The sequence below is a fragment of the Oryctolagus cuniculus genome, chromosome 15, assembly GCF_051225735.1.
Source record: "Oryctolagus cuniculus isolate XC-2025 breed Fujian yellow rabbit chromosome 15, ASM5122573v1, whole genome shotgun sequence".
Lineage (NCBI taxonomy): Eukaryota > Metazoa > Chordata > Mammalia > Lagomorpha > Leporidae > Oryctolagus > Oryctolagus cuniculus.
This window is the reverse complement of record NC_142881.1, coordinates 29,225,369-29,246,596: the sequence shown is the minus strand read 5'-3', so window position 1 is coordinate 29,246,596 and position 21,228 is coordinate 29,225,369. Positions and strand designations below refer to the sequence as shown.

Genomic DNA, 21,228 nt, shown 5'->3' with positions numbered 1-21,228 from the left:
TTTGAAAAAATGGCAAAGAAATGTACAAGGAAGTTTCAAGTGCCTTTTCCTCAACCTCCCCCACTGTTAACATCTTACAACTACAGTATAATGTTCATAGCCTACTCAGACTTTGCCAATTAAAAATTTAATTTACTTGAGGGGCGGGGTCATTTTGACATACACCTGTACACACATGTGCTCGGGTGTATATAGCTGAATGTAATTTTGCCCTAGGTGCAGCCTTGTGCAACCACCACCAGTCAAGGTCGATGGACACCCCAAGGCTCATTATAGCCACACCCACTCCCCTCCCAAACCTCTGAGATCCCAGTCCATTCCCAGCTCTAACACTGCATACATAGGCCCATGCGGAGCGCCTCCTTCTGAGGCTGGCTTCCCGCACTCAGGGTAATTTCCCGAGTTGGCCACACCAATAGTGCATTCCCTGGGGGCCGGCGCTGTGGCATAGTGGGTAAAGCCTCCTTGGCAAAACAGTCATCAAACATTGCTTCTGGTTTTCATGGCACTGGAAACTGTAACTGACTTTAAACTCCAAAGCTACCATACCAATTGTATTCACATTCCTTTTCACTAAAGAAATTATCCCTACTAGGCTCTCGATGCATAATGCCTCCTTGGCAAAACCCATTTCCCTTTCTTCCTGTCAATTCTGTTTGCTGAGGTAGGAACTGGTCCATGTCTCTCCATAATCCTTGGTGACTTTCCTTTTTCCTAGGTCCGTGAACAATTTCCTGATGACTGGTCCAAAGGTAAGAAGCAGTTCCTTTGATTAACACACAATTCACTAACCTTAGCTTGTTGACTGAAGATCAAGTATACAAAGTTTGTGGAAAATGGATACTACGAACAAATCATGCACGGACTTCAAAAAGTTTTTCATCAGAATGAACTTATCTTTTAATTCCATTTTCCATGAATTTTTGAAGCACCCTCCTCCATGTGGATTTCTTTTAATTAGAGCCACATCTTTTATGATGCTGTAGTATACGTTACAGATGGCTAACCTAGGGCCCAGAGACAGTTAGAGACATGCCCAGAATCACACAGCAAACTAATGTCAGAGCTGAGATGAGAACTCAGGAGCTCTCATGCTGATTGGCCAGAATTCCCAGAGCAGAAACAGTCTTTCACAGCTGCAAGGCCCCATCCTTCCCAGGGCAGGGGAGGGAGGTGGCTACCCGTCTCTAAAGTGCTGAGGTCGCACTGCCTGGTTTCTCCGTGGAAGGGCATTGCCAGCTCTGAGACAGTATTTTCCAAGAGTGTGCTTGGATAACGGCTGCAGTGTCCTGGGTGTGTGATCTGGCGCAGCCGTGTAGTACAATGAATCAAGGTTAGAGGGGCCGAGGGTAAAACCCACTTTGACCCCAGGCTGCCATTTCCCAGCTGCGGGGCTTTGGGTAAATTGTTTCTCTAACCTGGTACTTACCTCACAAGGCCGTGATGCCAAATGAGCTGGCACATTTAAAGCACTTGGGTGGAGGGAGTGGGCAGGAGCCCCTGCCCACGTGGCCTGAATGGCGGCCTGCATCCCCGCAGGCATACCTGATCTACTCCAGCAGCGTGGCGGCTGGGGCCCAGAGCGGCATTGAGGAATGCAAGTACCAGTTTGCCTGGGACCGCTGGAACTGCCCGGAGCGCGCCCTGCAGCTGTCCAGCCATGGCGGGCTGCGCAGTGGTAAGGAAGCCTCGGCCGGCTCCCCAGGCCCCTGGTCCCAGGTTAGAGCCCCAGGCAGGCCCTGCCTCCACCACACCCTCCCTCTCTGGCCCTTCTTTCCCCTCTCTGCACCTCTTTCTTACTTAGGGATTTTTCCTTCCTTCCCCGACATCCTCACCGCGCCACAAACCCACTCACCCCAGTTCTCTGCCTTGCTGGCCCTCGAGCTGGCTACAGGTTTCCTCACAATCTAAGCAACCTCCAAAGGTAGGTCGGGGCCAGAATCCCTCAGCCTCTCAGCCCCGAGCCTCAGCGAGCCTAGCCAAGGGGCAGGGCGCGGCGCAGCTGACTTGGAGACCACATTCCCGCGCTCTCACCAGGAACTGCGCGCGGCCCCCGCCCGCCCCGACGGCCCCGACGTTTGCAGCAGGGAGTGGGGATGGGGTTTCCGGCAGTCTGCCCCCAGACCCATCTCCTTCCCCGCTGCTCCCCCGAAGTCCGTCTAAATCACAGACGTCACAGAACGACGGCCTTGAAAAGACAGGAGTGGGGAGCCGGGCCGCGGGCGCGCGGGCGGTGGTGGCGCTGGCGTCAGAGGCAGGGAGGCGGCCGCCGTGTCCGCCGCTCGCTCACTCTGGACTTGGCTTCCCGTCAGCGAACCGCGAGACGGCGTTCGTGCACGCCATCAGCTCCGCCGGCGTCATGTACACCCTGACCAGGAACTGCAGCCTGGGCGATTTTGACAACTGCGGCTGTGACGACTCCCGAAACGGGCAGCTGGGTGAGCAGTGCGCGGGGATGGCCGCGCGGCCGGCTGAGGTCGCCGCGGGGAAGACGAGTGGGGTAGGGGGACTATGTGACTGTGAGGAAAACCGTGCTGGAGACGGCTGATCAGGCCGAGCCCAAGCCCTCAGCGACAGACCGGCCAAGCGCAGCCCGGCCATTTACACACACACCTAACGGCGGCGGAGCGCCGCTCCCTGTAGACCCAAGCCCGTGCCCCTCCTCCCACACACAGGCTGCCGGCCGTCCACACGCCTCTCTCGGCACCTGCGCTCACTCACCTCCACTGCCACCTCGAAGCCGCTGTGTCTCCCTCTCAATCCCTGCCTTTGGGGTTCCATAATCTTCTTTTAAAAATTAAATTAAATTAAAAATTAGAAAATTATTTAAAAGGCAGGGGAAGGGGGTACAGAACACTCCCGCCCACTGGTTCCCTCCCCAAATGCCACAAGGGAGCCAGGAACTGAGAACCCAATCCAGGTCCCCCATGGGGGTGGCAGGAACCCAAGCACTTGAGCCGTCTTTGCAGCCTCCCAGGGCCTGCACCCGCAGGAAGCTGCAACCCAGAGCAGAGCCTGGACCCAAACCCAGACCCTCCTGATACTGGCCACTGGTGCCCTAACCAGGGTCTCAACCGTTATGCCCTCCTTCGCCGCAGTGCTGGAGCTGCCCTCACCCTTTCCCGCCCCGGTTTGTCCCTTTCGCATTCCATTACCAGTCGGGCACGTGCCCCCTGTGCCCCCTTGGATGGGGACATTATAGGGAGGGGAGGAAAGCGCGGGCCCTTTACAGAGAATCTACTTGGCAACTACTGACGTCACGGAGTCCTGAGCAGAGGATTGGCTGAGGCCGGAAGCGGGCACGCAAAGGTGGCAAAAATACATCTAGACTGAGACTAATCCGGGTACAGGGCACTCACCCAACATTCATCCTTGCCCACCTCTGATCCCCCCAAGCCCAATTAGAAATAGCAGCCCAGGAGACGCGGCGCCCGCTGCTGAACGGCCTTTGTGCCTGCACTTTTCCAGGGGGCCAAGGCTGGCTTTGGGGAGGCTGCAGTGACAACGTGGGCTTCGGAGAGGCCATTTCCAAGCAGTTCGTCGATGCCCTGGAGACAGGACAGGACGCCCGGGCGGCCATGAACCTGCACAACAACGAGGCCGGCCGCAAGGTGGGTCCGCGGCCCCGGGGCCGGCCCGCTTGTCCCGCCGGGGGCCGCTCTGCAGTCGCTGCGCAGATCGCACGCACGGGCCGGCCCGGAGCGCGCTCTGACGCCTCGCAGCCCCGGGGCCGCTTCCCGGCCGCTCACTGCCGGCTCTCTCCGCAGGCGGTGAAGGGCACCATGAAACGCACGTGCAAGTGCCACGGCGTGTCCGGCAGCTGCACCACGCAGACCTGCTGGCTGCAGCTGCCCGAGTTCCGCGAGGTGGGCGCGCACCTCAAAGAGAAGTACCACGCGGCGCTCAAGGTGGACCTGCTGCAGGGCGCCGGCAACAGCGCGGCCGGCCGCGGCGCCATCGCCGACACCTTCCGCTCCATCTCCACCCGGGAGCTCGTGCACCTGGAAGACTCCCCGGACTACTGCCTGGAGAACAAAACGCTAGGGCTGCTGGGCACCGAGGGCCGAGAGTGCCTGCGGCGGGGGCGGGCCCTGGGCCGCTGGGAGCGCCGCAGCTGCCGCCGGCTGTGCGGGGACTGCGGGCTGGCGGTGGAGGAGCGCCGCGCCGAGACCGTGTCCAGCTGCAACTGCAAGTTCCACTGGTGCTGCGCCGTCCGCTGCGAGCAGTGCCGCCGGCGCATCACCAAGTACTTCTGCAGCCGCGCGGAGCGGCCGCGGGGGGGCGCTGCCCACAAGGCCGGGAGGAAGCCCTAGGCGGCTCCCCTCCCGCCGCCGCACCGTCTGTCCCTGGCATCGTTTAGAGACCCCAGTAATAGAGGAACCCAGGAGACGGGGACCCCGCACGCCCAAGCATAGCAACCCGGAGAGGGAGAGACTCTGCCGTCTCCTGGGAGCTTGCCGGTTGCAACCAGTTTCCCCGGTTCCTCTGGGCTCTCCCAGAGCTGTCTGCGTTGACCTCACAGCCGCACTCGGGCCTGAGTTCTCCTTGTCCTAGGTTCTGAGCTATTGCTGTTCCTGGGACGGGGATGAGAACAGGCCCTCTTCCTCCCGGTTCCTGGCTGCCCGGCCGCCTGGCCTAGCCTTAGGAGGCGGAGCAACCCTCTCACGCGGGGCCCCGGTAAAGCTATGGCTTTCCTCTTCGGCCGCTGTCTCCCACTAGGGCCCCCCACAGCTGCCTCTGCCTCGTGCGGAGCCCACCCCACGCTTTGGTTCTCTGGTGACTGCCGACTTAGACACCCGCGGATCTGATGCTTTCCCTCCCCTCTCTCCCCATAGAGAAGCAGGGTAAGGTGGCCTTGGGCAGAGAGAGCCTCTAGGCCTGGCTTCTGGAGGCCGAGAGTGAGGGTGGGAGAAGGGGCAGGCCCCGCCCTGCCTTGCTCCTCACCCGCCTTGGCGCCACTGTGAAGGACTGACTTCCCTGGCCGGGCCCCCAGGGGACTCCAGACACCCCCAGAGGTCCGGGAACTAGGTAGGGGCAGACCGCTAGTCATTCCCTGCCCTTTCTGGTTCCTTCTCCTTGCTTGTGACTTCCTCCCAGAGCAGCTGACTTTGCCTCTTCTTCCCCCGGCCAAGGCTGAGGTAAATAAAGCCGATTTCCCAGCCAGACCTCGCTCTGCACCTCTAAAGCCAGGTCCTAGGGAGGCAGCGCTAGGACGCTTCCTTGTGGCTACCCCGATTTCCCAAACAGGCAGGACTCCGGACACTGGGCCTCTTCCTGTGCCAAGTTAACGTCCCACAATGAAACTGTTAATAGGAAGTTTAGCACCTTGAACTTTAATTTATTGCAATCACTGTGATGTGTGCCCTTCTTTCCCAGGGACTGAACTTGTTCTTGGGGACGTTGTGGGCAGGACGGGCTGGAGGACAGAATCTCTGGGCTCTCTCCTCCCTCTGGCTTGGCAGGAAACCATCCTCCCTATAACCTGCTTCCCTGGTGGCCTACAAGGTTGTCCTGACTTGACTGAGGGTACTGTGCCAAGGATTTCAGTAAATCATCCACTAATACCAAGAGCTTGTTGCTTGTAGTGCTTGAATCTTCTGGTTCTATTCCCAGAGAGAAGCAGTACTGAGCCCTCCCACCAGCTCCCTGGCGCTAGGGCATACCCCAGACCAGTCCCGGGTCTAGCACTGGGCAGCTCTTCCGGAGCAGAGCAGGCCATATGCTAGACAACCTCCTCTTCATCTCCCAGAGCAGGGGAAGCAGGTGTGGCTGCAAGCAGGTGGCGGAAGCAGAGGCTCCAAAGGCTGGCCTGTAGGAGGAGGTCTCCCTATTTTGAATTGAGACCACGGCCAGGTCAGATCCCAAAGCCCTGGCCTAGCTCCTACACTTGTGGTTCTACTGACTTGTACTGAGAGCTTCCCCTTCCTGAGCAGAAAGACCTGGGTCTCCTGGAGCCTCACCGCCAGCTCGCCTCTGAAACCGCCTAGTTCACCGTCCTCATCTCCCCGCCCAGCTGTCCCACTTGGCAGGTACTCGAAGCAGCTCCGGCAAGGCTCCTGGAGAGCGTCAGAGGACAATGTGGTCACGCACATGCTTGGGAGGTGTCTCGGCCTGAGGGGGAAATCTACTGTGGCCCCCGCCGGAGAGCTCCGGGTCATGCCACCGAAGCCAGAGAGTGCTTCCAGAGGGGACCGTCTTGTACCCCTGAACAGACACGTCTGACCCAGATCCATCTGCGGCCCACAGAGAAAACATCACTGAGCCACCTTGGGTCTGCATTGCTTTTTTGCTCCCCTCTTGCATTGTCTACTCATTCATTTGTCCACTCAGCAAACACCAGAGTTAAGGCCCCGTGGTGAGCAACACCGCTTCATCCCCGCTTTCCTGGAGTTCAGGGTCCTGTCAGTCTCCTGTGTTTCCCTTTACAAATATGGACAACTCCAGAACTGTCCCTGGAAGGTAGCTTTGAGGCCGGCTCATCAACCTCGTTGTTTTACAGATTGACACAAAGATGCCGGGCTTGTTATCCCTACGGTAGGGTACGTGACCGCGGGGCGAGTCCTGGAAGCCAGGCTCTTCCCTGCTCTCTAGAGGAGCCCATCTGTCTCAGGCAGAGGGCAGACGCAGGAGGAGGTCCTGAGAAGTGACAAGGCGAAACAGCCTCCTTCCTGTCCCTGGCCTGCGAGCCTACACACAGGCAGGGCTTTCTCTGCTTGAAAAGAATCCCAGCCTCCACTGGCCTGAGCAGCAGGTTAGGGCAAAGACAGAGCCAGGGTCGTCGGCGGGCGCTGGTGGTGCTGTGGTTGTGGGAGGGAAGGGCAGGCCAGGGCACTCGCCTATTGTGGGTCTGGATTGGATGCTTCCACTCATTCATTTCCTTTTAATTAACCCGCATTCCTGGAGGAGAAATATTTATGTTGGCTCCCATAGAGGCAATCCTCAGCCTGGAAAGAAGGGAAGAAAGCCTGTCTTAGCAAAACAATATCTCTAAAGGGCTCAAGGAGAGAAAATGGGCGAACAAAATGCCATTAAAACAGCCTTCTACCCCCACGGAGTCCATGAAAACTTGGTTTCACATGCTAATCCGCCACTCCGCCCCCTTCTCTTCTCACAACACCTTTTCGGAAAGTGTTTGGGAAAAGTCTCCGCAGTCGGCACACAGCTCCCCGCAGCTCAGACTTCTCCTTGTGTTAGTTCAGGGCCCCAAGCGGGGCTCTCGCTCCAGCAGCGGCTTTTTTCTACCCCCCTTTAATTTAAACAAAGACTTCGGAGTTCATCAACCTCCCACTGAAATTCACAGCTGCTGAACAAACTAATCCCCTCTCCCTGCCTTTCTTCCCTTCAATGGGCTCTTGGCTTCAAAGACACTTTGGGAAAGGACTTCGCCTGGGCTCACACTGCTCCGTCAATAGAAGTTAGTGCAAGTATTATCTGCAGAGCAAGTGGCTTTACAAACAAATACTGCCTAACAATCCGTCCCTCCCAAACACACACATCCAGCCTGCAGACACCATGGGATCTACAACAGGATTAGGCCTGGTACCCCCTGGCTTCACACCCAGGCCCTTTGTGCAGCCCTGAAGTGGTTGGGGAAAACCCTGGAGCTGAACGGCAGGCACGGATGCAGGCAGATAGGCCAGCGCACGCTCGCTCACGCTCTCTCTCTCTCTTTTCTCTCTCTCTCTCTCTCTCTCTCTCTCTCTCTCTCTCTCACACACACACACACACACACATATACACACGTACACACCAGAGTAGCCACACATGCTGCATGGAGTCTTGTAGCCTGATCCGTGGGTCAGCAGGACCGGACAGCTTCCGTCATTCAACTCTTCTAATGTGTCTCTCCACAGCCTCTCCCCTGACTAAAGAGGGCACAGGAAGCAGAAAGGCAGGGGACCAAAAAGGGGTGGAGCAGCCAAATGGGCCCAGAAGACACAAATGATGGGAAGACGACCGAGGAAACCAAATCCAGTAGCTTTATTGCACTATTAAGCACATCAGTGCATCAAACACAGAGTTCAGCCGTGAAAATGCAGCCAGAGCAGGTGGCCCTGGGAGACACGGGGCCTGACCCTCAGAAGCAGCACTGGCAGTCTTTCGTTACCGTGAACCCCACGCCGGAATTGGGCGTATACTCACTGAGCGAATAGTCTAGGCCGGAAGCCAAGCTGAAACTCGGGTGAGGCCGTTCCCTGGAGGCTGCAGTCCCTCAGCTCCTCCTTTACGGCCTCAGTCGGCTCCCAGCAAGAGGCAGTTCTTCCCCAGCTACCACCACCCACCCCAGCCACCCTAACCCTGCTGGCGCATGAGCAGTTCCACTTCAGAAGCACCCAAGTTTCCTTTCTTGGCTCTGACCAGCATCCACCCCTCAGGCCCAAGACCTGTTCAAAGGTGAGCGACAGCCAACTCTGGCCCCTGGGGCTACAGGAGAATCTGGAGCTGGGAAATGAAGTCAGAGGCCCGAGGGAGGAGGCAGGTCAGCATCACAGTGCTGAAGGCACACCAGACACCCAGGAGCCGGATCCCAGCAGAGGCAGGCTTGGAAGTAACAGCCGTCTTCACCCTGTCAGAAGCCACTTCAGCAGACTGTCCCTGGGGGAGAAGAGGGCCTGGCCAAGGCCTGGCGGAGACCGCACTGAGGAAAGGGAGGGGCTGGCTCCGCGCCCTGCCGCTGCGGCTGCCAGGGTCTCGGTAGATCCTAGACAGCCAGGCATACAGAGGAAAACGCAGGCACCCAATCCTATGGCGTCACAGATCTGGGAGCCAGGCAAGATGGCTGGGAAAAACCAACAGAAGCTGTCGGAACCCCCCCCCCCTTTCTGCAGGACAGTAGCAGCAGGAGAGGCGGCCCGGCTCACGCGCCCAGCTTCTGCGCCATGGTGAGGACCGCCTTCAGGGCAGGCATGAAGCTGGACACCTCGCTGAAGCTGCTGCAGCCCGCCAGCTGGGCATGCGCCGCCAGGGCCCGCTCGAAGCTTCCTGCATCTGCACAGCGGGCGACCTCGTGGAGCCCGGCCAGGACGTGAGGCGAGAGCTGTGGAGGGACCGCCTCTTAGTTCAGTAGGCCCGGCCCGGGCCAGCACCTGCCCTGGCAGCATGGGAGGGCTGGGAGGGCTCAGACGAGGTAAGATGCAGGCCATCTGTGGGGAACTCGCCTCGGGGAGGGAGAACTACGGAGAGAAACGCCCGGGACCGGTGGGAGGGCAGAGGCAGGAGGAGCAAGGCGAGGCCAACTCACCGCCGCCTCGCAGACCTTGTCGTACAGACATTCCAGGCGCTGGGCCGCCTCCTCCAGCCTCCTCTTCGTCTTCTGCAGGGAGGGACATGAACGGCGACCCCAGCCCCTCAGTCTAACGGCACTACCCAGAGCTACTGAGAGTCGCAGCGCTGTATCAGAGCTCGAGGGCGCTGTCACAGAGCGGGAAACGCAGCCCGCGGAGGTCACTCTGCCTCCTCCGGGCCTCGGCCCCCTTGCCGTCCTCCCTGCGAGGCCCCAGGAGCCGGACCTCACGCCAGACCTCGCGTGCTTCCCATACTCCACAGCGACACCAAACAAGTACCCGATTCAGTCACCGTGCCCCAGGGCAGAACAGTCCCGCGGGAGCTGACTGCTCAGAGCTGAGGGGCCAGCATCAGCAGGGGCGGTGAGGAGGGCCTGGGGGGAGGTGCAGACGTACCGAGTCCGCAGACAGGGAGCAGCGTCGGAGGAGCGCCTCGAAGCTGGCCCTCAGGGACCGGTGCTCTGGCGGCAGCTCCCTCCTGCCCGTCCTCTCAGGCCGCAGCTGCTGCCGGTGCCGCTGCGGGAGCCGGGAGGACGTCGGACAGGCGAGCTGTCCCCCTCCCGGCTCCCCGGAGGACTGGCCCGGGGACTCAGGCTCTCACTGACCCCTTCGAGCCCAGCGGAGGGAGGAGGCGCCACCCACCCCTTCGTGCAAGTGGGGACACCAGGCCCGGTCTCCTCCAGACGGCCTCGCCTTGAGGAATGAGGCCCATCCACTGTGCCCCCCGCTTTCCTACACCCAGAGAGGGCTGAAAGGGGCTCCAGGGGCGGGGAACACTCTGTCCCTGTCACCCGCAGACTGAGCTCTGCTGGGGCTCCAGGGGGAGCGTGACTCACCCCAGAGACAGGAGGCTGCGAGGGGAGGACCCCTGGGGGCTGAGCGGGGAGGCTCCGAACTGGAGCAGTGATTGGTGCCGGGGGCATAAATGTCGCTGGCAGCTACAGAGAGAAAGGCACATGAGACGCCGCGGGCCCTGTTTTGAGAACCGGCAGAAACTGGAGCCAACTGGGAGACAGAACAGGGAGTTGGGAGTGGGAAATGGGCAGACTGTGTATGTAAGAGGCAAAGAGGAGAGCGCCGAGAAGAGTGAGTGGGAAGAGAGGACGGGGAGGAGGGGGCTGAATCCTCCAAGGGACCTGGACGGTGGCTGGTGAAGGGATGGGGGTGGGAGGGGCATTTACCTCTGCCCTCTGGAGGTCCCCACTCGGGGCTGCAGCATCTCGCTGGAATTCTTGGGAACCTGCAGAGTAGAAAAGACAGAGGTCTGGAGGCACAGTCAGGGAGCTGGAACTGTGGGGTCTGAGGACGGAAGAGTCACTTTAACTGGACACCACACCCCCCTCTGCAGACAAGTCACGCCCCCGACATCCTCCAACCCGGGCACCTAGTTCCCGGGCCGAGGTAGGTGCGGGAAGGGAGAGGCGACAATGCAGGAGGAAGTCATGGAGGAAGACTGACCTGGAGGAGAAGTCAGGATGCCAGCAGCAGGGAAGGCGCTGGGGCGGGCAGCTCCTGGCCCCCCGGGAGGCCGTGCCCCGGGGGGGCTGCCAGGCAGGGCTGCTGGCCAGCAGCTCGGAGGGCTGGGGCCTGGTGGTCTCACAGGGGGCAGAGGGAGCAGCCCAGGAGGCGCAGGCAGGGAGGCCAGGCCAGGCTGCAGGATGTCTGCGGATGCCATGGGCGGAGGGGGACCAGGAAGAGGCCACGGTCCAGGGAGTCCCACGGGGTTAGGAGCTTGAGCCCCACGCCCTGCTAACAGCTGTGACTGTGATCCAGCTGGAGAACAGAAACAGGTGATTGGCCAACAAACTGCAATTTGGGAGGGACCTAGAGCACATCAGAGCGGAGCTGGGCAGCCATGAGCTAACAATAATCGTAAATGAGTGTACAGGTAAAAGGAAGTTGCAAAGTCCTTTTAACTAAATTCCGTATGTGACCTTCAAACAATCCTGTAAGGTTGAAATGACCAACCTGATCACTCTGATCATTTGTCAGGAAGTACAAAGACTCTAAGCAGCAGTATTAGGAACTCAGACTCCAACTTCAGAGCTCTTCTCACTAGACAGACATATGCCACTCATATCCACACCAGCGCGCCAGCTGCTTCCCAGAGATCTCTGTGCCCTGCCTGGACAGGTCTTCACTCACTCATTCCCTCCCTCACTCACCAGGTCTTCCCCCGGGGCCCAGAGGCAAAGGCTGGGTGGCATGAGGCCCAGGTGCGCTGTTGTCACTTATATTCTGCATTCTAGAGCTCTGATAAGGGCCAGGATAGGAAGGTGCCGAGGGTGTCACTGGCAGTGACTGAGGCATGGCCTTTGGCCTTGGAGTTGGAACCTGTGAAGAGAAAAAAGGGTCAACTGCTGGAAAGGAAGCAACTGACAAGGGAAAAACAGCAGAGCAAATTAACAAAACAAAAACCAGTTCTTGGAGGGAAACATCAGTACAACGGATAAACCTCTATAAAGAGTGATAAAGACAAAAAAGGGGGCCGGTGCTAGGATACAGCAGGTTAAAGTCCTGGCCTGCAGTGCTGGCATCCCACATGGGCGCCAATTTGAGACCTGACTGCTCCACATCTGATCCAGCTCTCTGCTGTGGCCTGGGAAAGCAGTAGAAGATGGTCCAAGTGCTTGGGCCCCTGCACCCATATGGGAGACCCAGAAGAAGCTCCTGGCTCCTGGCTTCGGATCGGCACAGCTCTGGCCGTTGCAGCCATCTGGGAAGTGAACCAGCAGATGGAAGACCTCTCTCTCTCTCTCTGGCTCTACCTCTCTCTGTAACTCTGTCTTTCAAATAAATAAAATAAATCTTAAAAAAAAATAAAAAAGGAGAAGATGCAAATCATTGGGGGATAAACGGGAATGTTACACCAGACCCTGAAGCCATTACAAGGACTATAAAAATACTCAAGTAACTTTCCAGTCATAAACTTAACAACTTAGAAGGAAAGGACCAATTCCTCAAGAACTACAGACAACCAAAACCCAGCCAAAATGAAAGATTAACTGAATAACCCTATAACTACAAAAGAAATCGAATTTGTAATTGAAATTCTTCCAAGAAATTTCCAGGCTTAGATGGTTTCACTGGAGAATTTTATCAAACATTCAAACAATGAACACAAAGTTTACACAATCTGTCCTAGAAAATAGAAGGCACACTTTATGAGGCCAGTATTATTCTGATATCAACACCAAAGACAGCACAAAAGAAAACTAAAGACCAATATTTCTCATGAACTTACACAAAAAAATTCTCAACAAAATCTGAGCAAATCAAATCCAATGATGCACATATAAAATAATATTCCATAACCCAGTGAGATTTATCCCAGGTCATTGGTCCAACATATTTAAAGAGTCAATCAATGCAATCCACCATTTCAACAAAGAAGATAATTATATGATCACTTGAGGGAGCTTTAAAAAGTTAGTAGAAAAATGGAATTAAAAGATAATGCAAAATTTCCATGAACTTTTTGAAGTCCCCTTGTATCCCTTGTATAAAATGATGTAGAAAATAACTGACAGTTCAATTTCCATTCATGATCCTGTACACAAGTGCTAACTATGATCTGAATGTGCTCTCCCCCCCAAAATACATGTGTTGGAAAATTAATCCCTAATGCTTGTGCTGCTAAGTAGGGCCTTTGGGAGGTGTTTAGGTCATGAGGGCTCTGCCTATCAATAGATTAATGCCACTATGTAAAGAGTTTGTGGGACTGAGTTCCCTCTCCCTCTCCCTCTCCCTCTCCCTCTCCCTCTCCCTCTCCCTCTCCCTCTCCCTCTCCCTCTCCCTCTCCCTCTCCCTCTCTCCCTTCAACCTTCTGCCATGTGAGGATACAGTTCTTCCCCTCTGGGGGCTGCAGCAACAAGGTGCCATCTTGCAACCAGAGACCGAACTTGCTGGCACTTTGATCTTACACTTCTCGGTCTTCAGAACTGTGAGAATAAATTTCTGTTCTGTATAAATTCTTTATGGCTGCACAAAACAGACTAAGACACAAGGGATAGAGGGGAATTTCCTCTGCTCATAAAGAACATAGAAAAAAACCTAACAGCTAACATCATTTTTAATGGTGGGCATTTGGCACAGCGGTTAAGTGGCTGCTTGGGATACCTGCATCCCATATCAGAGTGCCTGGGTTCAAGTGTCAGCCTCCACACTTCATTCCGGCTTCCTGGTAATGTGCATCGTGGGAGCTAGCAGGTGATGGTCCAAGTGGTTCAGTCCCTGCCACCCACACACCAGACCTGGTTTGAGTTCATGGCTCCCAGCCTTGGCTTGCCCTGGCCTAGGCTATTGTAGGCATTTGGGGAGCAAACCGGTAGATGGAAATCAATCAACCAACCAACCAAGATCTTTCTGTGTCTCTCTCTCTCCCTTTCTTTCTCTCCCTGTCTTTCAAATAAAACAAACAAATAAATAGAGTACCTAAAATGTAGTGTATTGGAGTGAAATGGACATTTTGAGATTTGATGATTGTTTATGACCCTTGTCTCTTCCATTAAGGAACAGTGTTTATTTTTTCCTTCAAACTATTTGTTGAACTCTTACTTAGTGTAAGGTTAACTTTACAATCAATAATTAAACTGAATATAGGTATTTGTAAAAATTAAGAGTGGGAATGGGAGACAGAGGAGGAAAAAGGGTTGAAGTGTGGGCAGGAGGAAAGGTAGGGTGGGAAGTACTGCTATGTTCCTAAATCTGTATATATGAAATACATGAAACTTGTATAACTTAAATAAAATTTTTTAAAAAACAAAGAAAAGTTCTCTTTTTCTTTTAAACAGCCAGTGTTTTCCCTCAGAGACTGGAGACCACTGCCTGTGACGCCGGCATCCCCTCAGAGCCCTGGTTCAAGTCCCAGCTGCTCCACTTGTGACTCTGGCTAACGCACCTGGGAAAGCAGTAAAGAACGGCCCAAGTCCTTGGGCCCCTGCCACCCGGGGGAAGACCCAGATGGAGTTCCTGGCTCCTGACTTCAGCTTGGCCCAACCCCAGCCACTGTGGCCATTTTGAGAGTAAACCAGTGGAAGGAAGATCTCTCTCTTTCTCTTTCTGTCTCTCCCTCTCTCTATCACTCTGCCTTTCAAATAAACAATAAACATTTAAAAAAATACTAAAAACAGTACTAGAAACCATACAAGGATGTTCTCTCATCCCATTCTTATTTAACACAGTACTGGAAGTCCTAACCACTACAAAAAGGCAAAAGAAAGAAATTAAGGCATACGGATTAGAAGAAAGGAAGGAAGGAAAGAAAAGAAAGAGAGAGAGGGAGGGAGGGAGGGGGAAGGAAGGAAGGAAAATTGTCAATATTTTCAGACAACTTAACTGTCTACATAGAAAATCCCAAGGAATTCACAGAAAACTCCTAAAACTAGTTAAGTGGGTTCAAGAAAGTTGTGGGATACAAGATCAACACACAAAAACCAACTGCATGGGGCCATATGGGCGCCGGTTCTGGTCCCGGCTGCTCCACTTCTGATCCAGCTCTCTGCTATCTCTGCTATGACCTGGGAAAGCTGTAGAAGATGGCCCAAGTCCTTGGGCCCCTGCACCCACGTGGGAGACCCGGAAGAAGCTCCTGGCTCCTGGCTTCAGATCAGTGCAGCTCCGGCCGTTGCGGCCAACTGGGGACTGAACCAGAGGATGGAAGACCTCTCTCTCTCTCTCTCTCTCTGTTTCTCCTTCTCTCTGTGTGTAACTCTGATTTTCAAATAAATACATAAATCTTTTATTTAAAAAAATAAACAATTGCATTTCTTTGTATCGACAATGGAGAGGTGGACACCACAACACTGACTTCAAATAATAATTGAATCTGTGCTCTATGAAGTCAAATTGTTTTTGTTCTAGGCACATATTCCATGTGCCTAAAACCACGCCTGGCATGTCAGGTTTTGTTTGTTTTTGTTGTTGTTGTTGTTTTAATGAACTAACAAATAAAGCCTTACCTGGCAAGAGGGCTGCGACTCCAGTCTGTAAGATGGTGTCTCTTTGGGGTGGTGATTAGCTCCCACCACACCTCGGGGGAAGGGAGAAGGGGGAGGTGGTTGGCCTGAGACAGCAGAACCCTGGGCGTGGAAAAGCCGATCTCTCAGCTGCTGAACTGGCGGCTGTGAGATTGTAATAAGAATTGTATTGAGTAAGTCAAAAAACAAGCAAGCACCCTCTATAAGCCTGGCCCATTTGGCAGTCAAACTTGGGCCGACCCTCCACATTGCAGGCACTCGGAATGACTTGAAGTTCCTTCACACTAGCCCAGCATGGCTACCACCCTCCTTGCTGTGCCCTACAGCTGTGGGGAGCAACTCGGACTAGACTAAGTTACTGGAATTAAGACTTATTCTATGCATCTGCTCTCCCACAATATGGCGCTGGGAGAGGAGGAAACAGCTTCTACACAGCTGCCTCCAGTTCAACCAATAAACTGTAGGACCTGCTCCTGATTGGAGGAGAGCAGCGTACTCGGCGTGTGGGTAGCAGAGTTGGGATTGGTGGAAGAGGACTATAAAGGAGGAGAGAGACAACATGCACAAGGAACATCTATCCGAATAACACCTGAGCAGCCCCCGAGAGAGCCGGCCGGCGGTGTGCCGCGCCCCCGCGGAAGTGGGGAAAGTGGCAGGGGGGAACCACCCTTCCACGGAGGTGGAAGGGTCGGTAGCCAACCCGGGAAGAACCAGCAGCAAACCCGGGGAGGGCCGAGCAGACAAAAGAACAGCGCAGGGTTTAGTGTCGTTCCTCCGCGAAGCCATATGAAGCCTAGGCAGGGTTTAGTGTCGTTCCTCCACGAAGCCGGGGAGCGACAACAGCTGTGGATAAGGGACTTCGCTTTGAAGTAGCAATTCAACTGTTTAAACCACTGGAAGTCTTTTTTTTACTTCTTCAGGCAAAATTAACCCTTCCCTGCAGTGTCACAGCATTTAGTAAAAGGTTCTGTTAGGTCGTTATAAGTTACTGACATCCGATCATCCCCCAGTAGATTGTAAGCTGTCTGAAAGACTGGTTCTGATCTGTCCTAGGAGTTTCAGCAGCAGCATAGCGCCTGGAACACAGACGTTCTCAGCGGCAGGCGACTGAACGAAATGCTCTGCCCTCCCCACATGGCCCCACCCACCTGAGCACAGTCGGTTGGTAGGAAGTCCATAGCAGTAGCCAGGCTGCCCTGAGCTGCCAGGAGGTTGGCATACTGAGTGACCCTGTGGGTTGCGGCAGGGCCTGGGCGCACCGCAGCAGGACCCCGCAGTAGCTCCAAGCTCCTGTTAAGGACCATCACCTTTTCCATTAGATCCTACAGGGACACGGATGAGGGTGGTCAGCTCTCTTCAAGGCGCCTCCTACACCCAAGCCCAGGCAGCTCTCCAGGGAGTTCTCAGAGGTGAAGGCGGTGGGTGATGAGACAGGAGATGTGACAGAGAAGGGTCACTTGGCCTCACCTTCCTAACTGTTAGGGTTAGGCTTCAGTGGACCGTCCGGGTCTTAGATTCCTACATTCCTCTGCCTCCTCTTTTTGCTTTCTTTCTGCTAGTACAACATTAACCACAGACTTCGCTAAACTAATTGTTTCCTGTGTGACTTTTATTTCACCATGGACCTGGGACCCTCTCCCCACCCACATCTTCTCTGGTCACTTGGACAGAGCTCCTGGTAGTTCAGATCCACATAACTTTCATAGCAACTAATATAAAGGCCAGGCTCTCACGCTTACTCAAATATCAAATAAACCTGTATAACCAAATGCATAATGAGAAAAAAATTATGAAGGGTAATAGCCGAGCAGATGCTGCTCAGTCTCCTTTGGCAAGCTGACCCCAGACATTGAGGGCCCCTTCACCTCTCCCTGACATCTTAGCTCCGCCCATATCCAAGAGACTCATCTGTGACATCCTGGCATTCCCACCACCAGCCTCTCTAAGGGCCTGGTAGAGTGGCCAGTCCCCTGCAGAGGAGTACCTGCAGAGCCATGGGGGACGAAGCCTGGGGGCATTGGGCCCCGCACTCCACCAGCCGCTCCACACTCCCTGAGCACACGTAACAGAGTCTGGCTTCCGAGGAGAGTGCCCTGCCGCCCTCCTGCTCCATGCGCGTCCCCAGCATGTCTACAGAGAGACGGAAACCTTGTTAATGACATTGTTTCCCTGTGCCCTTCCTCCTCCTCCTGTTTGGAAGCAGGTGGAGGACCATAAGCCACAGGACAAGCAGCTACAGGGGCTCGAAGACAACACTGACGCCAACACCACCCTGCAGTGAAGGGCAAAGTCTGCATTGGATACAACCAGAAAAAGTAAAACAGGACACTGAGCGATCCTCCCTGGTGGCCGGCGCCTCCGTGCTGGAGCCACACCGTGCGTCGTGAAGCCGTGGGCCCACCTACCACAGAGCTCAGAGAACTTCTCTGGCCTTGAGTACGTCAGCAGCAAGGCCAGAGCCTCTTTCCAGTTCTTCAGGCTGCAGGCACACACCATGTCCTTCCAGTTCTTCTGCACAACACAGGCCAGAAGCTGCAAGGAACAGAGCCGGGCGGAGGCCCTCAGCCATCCCTCCAGCACGGGCAGTAGGATGTGCAGGACAAGCCCCATGAACAGGGCTGACCACCATGCAGGGGCAGGCGGTGAGCAGGGGTGGTCAGAGCTGACAGGAAGACAGGCCGGAGCTCTGGACACCACCCCTCAGGTGTGGGCATCCTGTGGAGAGCGCCACGTCTCCCCTCCCTTCCTCTCCTGCCCCTGCAGTTACCGAAGAGATTCCGCCTTTCTTCTTGGCCAGGTAGCGCTCCTGTGTGCGCTTCAGCAGATCCGCACCCCCAGCCTGAGCCAGGATGATGGCCTCAGCAAAGCGCTCTTCCTTCAGACACAGCTCCACGGCAGGGCCCAGCTCCCCCAGCAGGAGGGCCTGGCTCAGGAGCCCCTCAGTGTCTGCAGGCAAAGGCAGCCCCTCTGCATTAGCCCGTCCTCAGAACCCCGCTTTCTGTGCCCCGCAGGCCCACAGCACACCCCCTCCATCTCTAGCTTGCTCCAAAGCAAACCCTCAGGTTTCACTCCTTGGCAGTAATATGTAGTGGGGTGCTGCAAGGTGCCCGGGTCTCACAGTAACTCTCGAGAGACAGGACTAAGACAAGGGAAGGGATTCCGTGGCAGCACCATAGGTATGAGGGGTGCTGCTCGCCATGGACAGGGCTCGGCCCTTTCCACAAGAAGACAGAAAGATCGGAAACCTACCCTGGCAGAAGGCCTTCCGTAGGAAAGAGCCAAACACGAAAATCCATGACCAGAAAGAGCTCTAACTGGTAAGAGACCTGCCCAGCCTTCGAGGTGGCGGAAGGGAGGCAGGAGGCAGGAGACAGGAAGGGAATGTCTCAAGTCCAAGAACCCTGGGCCCACCTACTCCCAAGCAGAGCTTCTCTCCATCCAGGTCAGAGTACCTTCTGTGACGGGGATCTCCCATGGAGCCAGGTCCTGAGGCACCAGCTCATCAAAGAAGGCCGAGGCAGAGGCTTCCTCTGTGCTATGTTTGGAGGCCTGTCCAAGGAAGCACGGACGTGACAACTTAGCAGGTGAACCCAGAAGACAAAGAGCTGGCATTGTGGCGCTCTCTGCAAACTCTGCTATTTGGCCCTTAATGGGTAAAACTAGAAGAACAGAGGCCAGTGCTGTGGTGTAGTGGGTTAAGCCACCACCAGCAGTGCTGGCATCCCATATGGGCAGTAGTTCATGTCCTAGCTGCTCCACTTCTGATCCAGCTTCCTGCTAATGGCCTGGGAAAAGCAGCGGAAGATGGTCCAAGTGTTTGGGCCCCTGCCACGCAGATGGGACACCTGTAAGAAACTCCTGGCTCCTGGCTTCAGCCTGGCCCAGCCATGCTTGTTGCAGCCATCTGGGGAGTGAACCAGCAAATGGAAGACCTGTCTCTCTCTCTCTCTGTAACTCTCACTTTAGATAGATAGATAGATAGATAAGCAGATAAGTTGGGAAAGGCCCTAGATTATGTTTAAGACACAGTTCCACTCAGCTTAAAAGCTTGGGGGCTCTGTGTCTCACTGTGGTTCTAACAGAAGAAGGAGTCTGAAGATTTCTACAAAAGCTGGACACGTACTGAGTGCAAAGCAAAGGGTCAGGAAAGAAAGATGCCCTAAGACAGGTCTCCTGTGCTACTTGGGTCAGTGGCTGGGCTCCTACCACACCTGGCTGCAGAAAGCCCGCTGTCTATTACTGTCGCCTTCATCTTCCTTGGGATGAGGGCTGTCACCTCGCGCCAGGTCACTCTTCAGCCATGTGGTCACCTGCAGGGAGAGACTGTGAGTGCCACTCTTTCCAGACCAGCATTATGTTCTCTTTCCACCTCCGTATCCTACCAAGTGGACTCCCTAAGACCCCTGATCTACCTTCCTGGGAAAAGTCTAACTCTAGAGGTGAAATGCTTCCATATGCATAATTAGCCCCTGCTGGGATTCTAGTGCTCTCTGCCCCAAGCACATGTTTCTGATGTGGAAAACAGCTTACCTTCTTCTGAAGCTCATCTTTATCGTATCCTAAAAGCTTCAGGAATTTCACTCTGGAGTCTGGCTCTAAGGTTACCTAAGGAACAAAGAACACAGAGAAGTCTCATTAAACAACGTGAGTGAGCCTCGTCCTGCACCAAGCTCGTCATCGAGCCAGGGACCCTCTGTTGCAGCTCTTCGTATTCCCACAGGCGCCCTCCGCAGGGCAATGCCATCTTTTCCTTTTCCTTCCCAGATGCAATTTGCTGCTGGGTTGTGGGTAAAGTTAACAAACCCCGTGTCCCTTCCGCCTGAGAATCTGACCTTCGGTTCACTCCCTAACTCTGCTACCCTGGTCACCTGATTAAGATTAAAATGTCAGCTGTTTCTAAGATTAAAATGTTTGTTTGCTTGTGGCTAGCAAAGTGCGCCTGGACTGGAACAGGTAAACTGTGAGTAACTGATGCAGCTACGGACTGCACTGACCCTTGTAGCCGAACAGATCCCTTGCAGGGACTCTGGGAGCTATGTTTCTGGATCTAGCACACAAAACACTGGCTCTCGTAGGCGAGCGGCTGCCGAGTGAGGGCCACTTACACACCTGCCCAGCGCAAGTCTCATCGTCTTCACTGGGGTGCTTCTGGGGCGCTGAAGAGCTCGGGGCTGCTGCAGGCACCGCTGTGGGGACTCCCCCAGAAGAGACCGCCTGGTGCCGCCTGCTGACGCGCTGTGGCACCTGTTCCCTAGCCTTGAGGAAACGTGTGCCAAGTATAGTCTACAGTAGTCTTGGGCGTCAAAATACCTGGCTGAGAAGAACCCTGGCAGCCAGTTTCCTGCTCAGCATCCTGAATACTTGGGACCAAGCCTTTCAGAAGTTCCCCTAATCTGTGCTAGCTGGCCTGGCCCCTCATTTATTCCACCCCGAGTTATGTATTCTGACCGATGTTTCTCGTCGTCTCTCTGGGCCTCACTCAACGCTCTTCCCCTGGAAACGCTCGCCCACGCTCAGCTTCAGGGGCCAACCCGACGGTCAGCTCTCGAGCAGCTCTCACATCAGACCCCCTCTTTCCGGCAGGCACTGCTGCCCTCCTTGTTCAGTGGAGCGACGGCTGAACTCCCGCCCGCTCCCCTGTTCTCCCCCTCCTCACTCCTGGGGTGCCTATCCTGCTTACAATGGACATCACTTCCTACTGCTTTCTCCCGCACGTTTCTCTGCTACACTCCACTCCATAGTCCGTGATCTTCCTCGCATCCTTTCCTCTTCCCCAGCTTCCTGACGTTTGCCTTCATGAAGTCCACCCTGCCTGAAGCACAGACCAGCACCCCCCTCAACTCCCTGGGGCCAGGCCCCGTCTTTCCTTCTGCATCCTGCTTTGCAATCCCATTCCTCCCTCTGCCTGAGCAGTCAGCTGCTTCCCTTCCCGCCTTCAGCTCTCTCATCTGCTCATCTCCTTTGAA

The 21,228-nt window shown here is 55.3% G+C and overlaps 2 protein-coding genes across 29 annotated transcripts in view; one reads left to right on the top strand and one right to left on the bottom strand.

Moving 5' to 3' along the window:
* Positions 1 to 710: 710 nt before the first annotated feature.
* WNT8B (Wnt family member 8B) lies at positions 711 to 7,626 on the top strand (the record flags this gene model as incomplete). Its single annotated transcript, XM_017348494.4, has 5 exons — positions 711 to 752; positions 1,540 to 1,678; positions 2,313 to 2,438; positions 3,469 to 3,611; positions 3,768 to 7,626. Coding segments are annotated over 5 exons (996 nt in total), but the record flags the coding sequence as incomplete, so codon positions are not given.
* A 335-nt stretch (positions 7,627 to 7,961) lies between these two features.
* The window catches only part of SEC31B (SEC31 homolog B, COPII component), a 35,793-nt gene continuing 22,526 nt past the window's right edge, over positions 7,962 to 21,228 (bottom strand). For 20 of the 28 annotated variants that reach the window (XM_089314479.1, XM_089314483.1, XM_089314481.1 and 17 more), the window contains 15 exons: positions 19,793 to 19,867; positions 19,474 to 19,572; positions 18,715 to 18,811; positions 18,030 to 18,208; positions 17,668 to 17,794; positions 17,247 to 17,392; positions 16,411 to 16,584; positions 15,245 to 15,406; positions 11,450 to 11,618; positions 10,743 to 11,057; positions 10,466 to 10,524; positions 10,121 to 10,222; positions 9,681 to 9,800; positions 9,242 to 9,313; positions 7,962 to 9,037 (listed from right to left, as the gene is read on the bottom strand). In XM_089314479.1, the coding sequence (XP_089170605.1) occupies positions 8,858 to 9,037; positions 9,242 to 9,313; positions 9,681 to 9,800; positions 10,121 to 10,222; positions 10,466 to 10,524; positions 10,743 to 11,057; positions 11,450 to 11,618; positions 15,245 to 15,406; positions 16,411 to 16,584; positions 17,247 to 17,392; positions 17,668 to 17,794; positions 18,030 to 18,208; positions 18,715 to 18,811; positions 19,474 to 19,572; positions 19,793 to 19,867 (2,076 nt within the window). In that variant the 3' untranslated portion in view covers positions 7,962 to 8,857. The remainder of the gene's footprint in view (positions 9,038 to 9,241; positions 9,314 to 9,680; positions 9,801 to 10,120; positions 10,223 to 10,465; positions 10,525 to 10,742; positions 11,058 to 11,449; positions 11,619 to 15,244; positions 15,407 to 16,410; positions 16,585 to 17,246; positions 17,393 to 17,667; positions 17,795 to 18,029; positions 18,209 to 18,714; positions 18,812 to 19,473; positions 19,573 to 19,792; positions 19,868 to 21,228) is intronic. The other 8 variants (XM_089314482.1, XM_089314495.1, XM_089314489.1 and 5 more) reach the window with 2 other exon arrangements.